The sequence below is a fragment of the Pseudophryne corroboree genome, chromosome 1 (assembly GCF_028390025.1).
Source record: "Pseudophryne corroboree isolate aPseCor3 chromosome 1, aPseCor3.hap2, whole genome shotgun sequence".
NCBI lineage: Eukaryota > Metazoa > Chordata > Amphibia > Anura > Myobatrachidae > Pseudophryne > Pseudophryne corroboree.
Window position 1 is genome coordinate 457,907,181 of NC_086444.1, and position 6,580 is coordinate 457,913,760.

Consider the following 6,580-nt stretch of genomic DNA (forward strand, 5'->3'; position numbering starts at 1 on the left):
GCAGTTCGGACCTGATCGCCCGCTGTGCGAAAACGCACAGCAGCGATCAGATCTGAATGACCCCCATAGTCCCTTCTGTGCATATATTATATTTGCTCCATGTGTTATATTACTTTATGGCAGTGCTTGTATAGCTGTATCAGTTTGCCTGCTTTTTTTGTTTTTCTTTTTATAATTAATGGCACTTGTTCTATCTTTGTAGCTTAGTAAACGGTACAATCATTCCCAAATTATTAGGAATAATGGTTTTTAATCTATTTCATGTACAGCTGTAAAGTTTAAATCAGAATTTATTCTGATTATTTAAACAATCATCAATAATACATGTTATTATCGGTCATTCTGAAATCCTGTGTTAGTGCTACAGATAAGGGTAATGTAGCCTGTGCATCCCTGTACTACTGTACATATTACAGGCCCCTACTTCTAATGACAAAGTGCTTGTATGACATATGCGGAGGGCCTGATTCTGATTTGCATGCATGTCGGAACACAGATGCATCTTGTGATTTATCGCAAACTGCTCATGAGCTACAGCCGGCATACAGTACATATCTTACAGCAGCTGCAAGCGATTTGTGCACATCTCAGTCACTTCTCACCGATGGCTGAATGGGCATTACTGGGAGGCAACTGGGTGTTTGCATGTGAGAAAAGCATCCATGTAGCCAGGATTGCAACCTATTCTGGATGTGTATTGTGTGTTTTTGTTTGCATCTCCTGCACCTTACCTGGGGTATACAGAATCAGGCTCTCTCTGTTATTTTAGTATTAAAAGTTTCAAAAAGGATACTATGTGCTCAGCTTGAACAGCATTATAGCCAAAGGCCGGTATCCAATTAGCTGCAGTAATTTACTGCAGGTAATGGATTCGCCATGGGCTATCCAATTAGCCCTGATACCAAGCACTTATCGAGGATTATGCTTTGCATGCCTCAAGCACGCAAAGCATAATCCCCGGTAGCAGAACCTTTTTTCCATGATAACACATGGGTCCAGATACTTATCCCGGATCTCGTGTTATCGGCCGAAAAAGGGGCATTTTTTGGCCTGTGAAAACAGGCTATAATTAGATAGCCCCACAATGACCATTGGTCAAAATCAGCCCATTTATTTATCAGCCGGAAAATTAGCGCATCTAATTGGATACCCCCTATATTCCTGATCATTTGTATAGGCAGCCTGACGTCATTTCTTATCTTTAACATTGCTTGACTGTTAAGATTTTTATCCTACTTTTTGTGGGGTTTCTTTTGTTTTCAGCATTATTATGCATACTAAAATAATGATGACAAGCCTGTCTATACTTGTATACAGCCAGATAAAACTGTTATACTTTTTTTTTTGTGATGATCTAGTTCCATAAATGTCAACATGTGTTGTACATATTGTGGTATATAATCACAGTAACGCTTATTTCTTTGTTGATAGGAAGCAGAGAAAACACAAAGATGGAAATCTTGTACATATTGGTACCCAGCATTGCAATCCCTTTGGTCATCGCTTGCCTCTTCTTCCTAGTCTGCATGTGCCGTAATAAACAGAAAGCATCAGGCGCCACCCCTCAGCGACGTCAGCTAATGGCCTCCCCCAGCCAGGACATGGAGATGCCCCTGATGAACCAACACAAGCAACAGGTAGGAGCGTATGTCATGTTTACCACTATTAATAGTGGTGAATGGCAGATATCATATAATTAAGTGACGTGCGGTAAGGTAAATGGCTGGGTAGGCATTGGCTAGTATCAGAGCCAGATTTACACACTGATTTATGAACCTGAGGGTTGATGTGGGCATTATACAAAGGTGCAGCAGTATATACTGCTGGACATTTGGTGAGCATTGATCAGAGAGTGCAGACAAGGTAGGCAGGGGAGGCAGTGCCGTGTATTCTCCAGAGTTTTGACAATAAAAATTATTAAAATAATACAAAGGAAATATTTATAATAACTTCTTTGTATTTTTCTTCAAATTTTTATAGTTAAAACTTTAGAGTATACTGGGGTATGACAGGAGAGGCTCTGCCTCACCGCACGTCACTGGTGTAGGTACCCCTCATATTATCTGCTGAAAGAGGCCACTGCCACCAGAAAATATCGTTACCATGTGGAATAACATATGGAATGCAGTTTAACGTGCCATCAGTGGTATGGTTCCACCACTGACTAATATTAGGGAATTGTATACCATTATTGTGGAGTTCATGCCCCATTATGTCAATAGACAGGTGATTGTGTATATATACAGATGTGTTCTTATACATCTAGCCTCATTATGCCACACAGCTTGAGATGTGTGGGATGAGCGAGTGACAGGTTCCGTGCAACTCCACTAGCGTAGGGAATCTTTTTTTGTTTTTGCTGAAAATACGTCGTTATGCTGATTAATTTTATATGTGACACTTGTATATCTACGTGCGACTGAGTCTGGATATGAAGCACAACGGAATCTGGCATGCTAAGTGGGGCTGTTTGGCACGAATCCAGCAAAGATGTATGTGAACACATCTGTACATAGAAGTGTAGGTGGCACTCTGGTTCAAATTCAGCAACAACGTAAACGGAGCAATCAGCCATCTCTGAAACGTTGACCTATACAGGGCGTTTTCTCCATTTTTTAATGTGATACCTAAGAGTCACGTGCACTTCTACAGTTCTGCATATTTAAAAGACACTTGGCCTTGTTGTTAAGGTTGTGGCTGAGTTCCAGTCTGTATACATCAGCTGTCTGTATATAATTGATGCCAAGTACAATAAGTAACTTTTGACTATTTACATGAATTCTATTTTAATGTGCCTTTTTTTTTTTTTTATTAGGTCAAAGTGAAAGAGATAAACCTCTCTACTGTGAGGTTTATGGAAGAGCTGGGAGAAGATCGTTTTGGAAAAGTGTATAAGGGACATCTGTTTGGTACTGCCCCTGGGGAACAAACCCAGACCGTTGCTATAAAGACACTGAAAGACAAAGTTGAAGTAGCTCTTCGAGAAGAATTTAAGCATGAAGCCACAATGAGATCCAGGCTGCAACATCCGAACATTGTTTGCCTTCTTGGTACTGTGACCAAGGAGCAGCCTATGAGCATGATATTTAGCTACTCCCCACTCAGTGATCTCCATGAGTTCCTAGTCATGAGATCCCCACACTCTGATGTTGGTAGCACAGATGATGACAAAACTGTGAAGTCCACTTTGGAACCAGCTGATTTCCTCCATATTGTGACTCAAATAGCTGCAGGAATGGAGTACCTTTCTAGTCATCATGTGGTACACAAAGATTTGGCAGCCAGAAATATTTTAGTCTTCGATAAACTGGCTGTTAAGATTTCTGATCTTGGTCTCTTCCGAGAAGTGTACTCTGCTGATTATTATAAACTAGTGGGCAATTCACTGCTCCCTATAAGATGGATGTCCCCAGAAGCCATTGCATATGGCAAGTGCACCATTGATTCTGATATCTGGTCCTATGGAGTAGTGTTGTGGGAAATCTTCAGCTATGGTCTGCAGCCATTCTGTGGGTATTCTAACCAAGATGTCATTGAAATGGTAAGGAACCGCCAGTTGCTGCTTTGCCCAGATGAGTGCCCAGCCTGGATATATTCCGTCATACTCGAATGCTGGAATGAGTTTCCAGCTAGGAGACCGAGATTTAAGGACATTCACACCAGACTAAGAACATGGGAAAACATGTCTAACTACAACAGTTCTGCCCAAACATCTGGAGCAAGTAATACCACACAGACAAGTTCTCTTAGTACGAGCCCAGTTAGCAATGTCAGCAATGCCAGGTATGTTGAACTTAAGCCCAAAGGGAGGCCATTTCCACAGCCACAGTTTTTACCAATGAAAGGACAGATTAGACCAATGGTGTCACCTCCTCAGCTCTACATTCCAGTCAATGGCTATCAACAGATGGCTGCTTATTTTTATCCAGTCCAAATACCAATGCAAATGGCTCCTCAGCAAATGCAACCACAAATCATCCCAAAGCCTGGGTCTCACCATAGCGGGAGCGGCTCCACCAGCACTGGATACGTAACGACTGCACCCTCAAACAATTCCATGGCTGACAGAGTCGCCCTCCTTGCCGATGGAAGTGATGAGGCACATCTAACAGAAGAAAACATGTCACAAAGCCGTATTCAAGTGGAAGAAGAAGGATCTGTTCCAGAGACGGAATTGCTGGGTGATAATGATACATCTCCATTAGACGAAACAGATATTCAGTCAGAAGCTTAAAACCTGCTGTCCTTATGGAAGACTTCTTCATGACTTGAATAGTAAAACTAACTGAAACAAAAAAATTCACATGGTGCCATAATTCAAGCTCAAGCTAGAGCTATGTACACTAGTTTATTCTTCCATGGTGTTGACGGCAGCAACACACAGAATATTGGACAGGGACACTACTTTTGTAATAAAATGTAAAGTACTGTTGCTGTGCAACATACAGCCTAGTACCAGAGCACAACTTGTGTAACCCAGACTGTGATTGTACATTTGGTAAACATACATGCCAATATTTAGGGAACAAAGAGAGGACAATGTATTGGACTATGTAAAAAAAAATGTCCTTACTATCCCTGCACTGTATCCTACAGGGTGTGCCACAGCGGCAAGTGATTACCTACAGAGACGTGAACTGTAACAAGATGGAGTGTCACATAGGTCCGCTTTTGAGAATGGAGAGAATGTCCTTTGTATTGGTTCATTTTCACCAAGTGCAATTGATCCCTATACATGATGTACCATGCACTAACTAAACTTGTGAGTGGAAGACTTTGGAGATCTGTTTTTTAATTTTCCATTTTAGTTTAGTATTTAACTATGCTTAAAAAGAAATATAAACTGCTGAAGCAGCTACAAAGATATTTGTCTGATATGAAGACCTTTGCAAAACTCTCTTTAGGACAAAAAGAAGTATTTCGTTTGAAAGTGAAATAAAACAGCATTACATCGGGTGCTGTTTTGGTTGTTGCCTTAAATCATGTACAGTCGTTTAAGTGTAATTTATGTTTTCTCATCTTTTATATACATTTTTTTTTTAAATGAAGCATTTTGATCAGAAGAATGCCTTTGTAATTTAACTGTTTACATTATCCTCCTTGGATACAGTTTATTGTAAAATTTCTGTGTTTTAAATATAAATGCCTAAACAGGTCAATTCATTTCATGCCTTTGTTCCTCACAAAGTGCGATTTTTGTTGTATCACGGTTCTGAGATTTTAATAAAGGTTATGCAGAAATGTTGTGTAGAAAATCTATGGTAGTATTGTAACATACAGTAACATTCTCTGAAACTCTGGTTATTAAAAGGACATTACACTGACACAATGAATATTTCAGAACAAACATGTTTATTAAAATATGATGCTTCCATGTCCGAAACAATATTATCCTACAAATCAGAGGGGGTCATTTATACTGGTAGTTATGCCTTGTTGTACATTGATTATATTCATTGCCCACCCGTCATTTGATGTGCTTTATAGTAAAATTCAAAGACGTGGAACCGTGCTACATATGAGCTTAGCCTACTGCCATGTGCCGCCTGCCCAAATCATTGCTCTGCTGTTATTCTTCCATTATATTAATAATTTCAGCCTCATTTATGTTTCTTATATTTGCTGAAAGTAAGAGGAAATTAGGCTGCCTTTATTTTAGGAGACAAATATTTTATTTTTTAACTAGATTTAAATGTGCATATTTCTTTGCATTGTGCATTATTCAAACCTATATGACGCAGGGTACACATACTTGTAGTGATTAGAAAATTTCTGATCTCTTTCCAGTGGTGCAAGTTTTACATTTTAATTTTCTCAGTTATAAAGCCATGTGCACTCTGACAAAATCATACAAAATAATTGTATACGATAATTATTCTATGATTTAAATATCTTTACCTTTTTTTGTGACTATTCGGACTTACAATGGCTGAATCTGATTGCAGTGAGTAACCCCCCCAGTCTGCCAAAGTCCATTCACTACTCTGAGCAAAATATGCTGAACCTACATCACAGTTTGCATGCACCCCTGCATTAAATGGTATCTTACGCAATTGAAGAACTGTATACTGGGGTCATTCCGAGTTGATCGCTCGCTGCCGATTTTCGGTAAAAAAAACTGCACCACAATGCGCAGGCGCGTCGTAAGGGTACAAAGAGGATCGGTGCTGGGCGATGGATTTAGAGAAGATTGAAGTGATCGGGTTGAGTAAGTCCAGTGCTACTCTGAAACTGCACAAAATGTTTTTGCTGCGCTCAGCTGCAAAGCCGTTCGCACACTTGCAAAGCGAAAATGCACTCCCCCGTGGACGGTGACTATGCGTTTGTACTACTGCTAAAAGTAGCTAGCGAACGGTCAACTCGGAATGACCCCCGTAGGCAGATATCTCTGCAATCAGTTTTCATATACAGGTTGAGTATCCCTTATCCAAAATGCTTGGGACCAGAGGTATTTTGGATATCAGATTTTTCCGTATTTTGGAATAATTGCATACCATAATGAGATATCATGGTGATGGGACCTAAGTCTAAGCACAGAATGCATTAATGTTTCATATACACCTTATACACACAGCCTGAA

At 40.0% G+C, this 6,580-nt stretch overlaps 1 protein-coding gene across 2 annotated transcripts in view; it reads left to right on the forward strand.

Moving 5' to 3' along the window:
• ROR2 (receptor tyrosine kinase like orphan receptor 2) overlaps positions 1-5,241 on the forward strand; it is a 298,198-nt gene extending 292,957 nt beyond the window's left edge. For both annotated transcript variants that reach the window (XM_063913671.1, XM_063913670.1), the window contains exons 8-9: positions 1,432-1,637; positions 2,816-5,241. In XM_063913671.1, the coding sequence (XP_063769741.1) occupies positions 1,432-1,637; positions 2,816-4,234 (1,625 nt within the window). In that variant the 3' untranslated portion in view covers positions 4,235-5,241. The remainder of the gene's footprint in view (positions 1-1,431; positions 1,638-2,815) is intronic.
• The last annotated feature ends 1,339 nt before the right edge of the window (positions 5,242-6,580 follow it).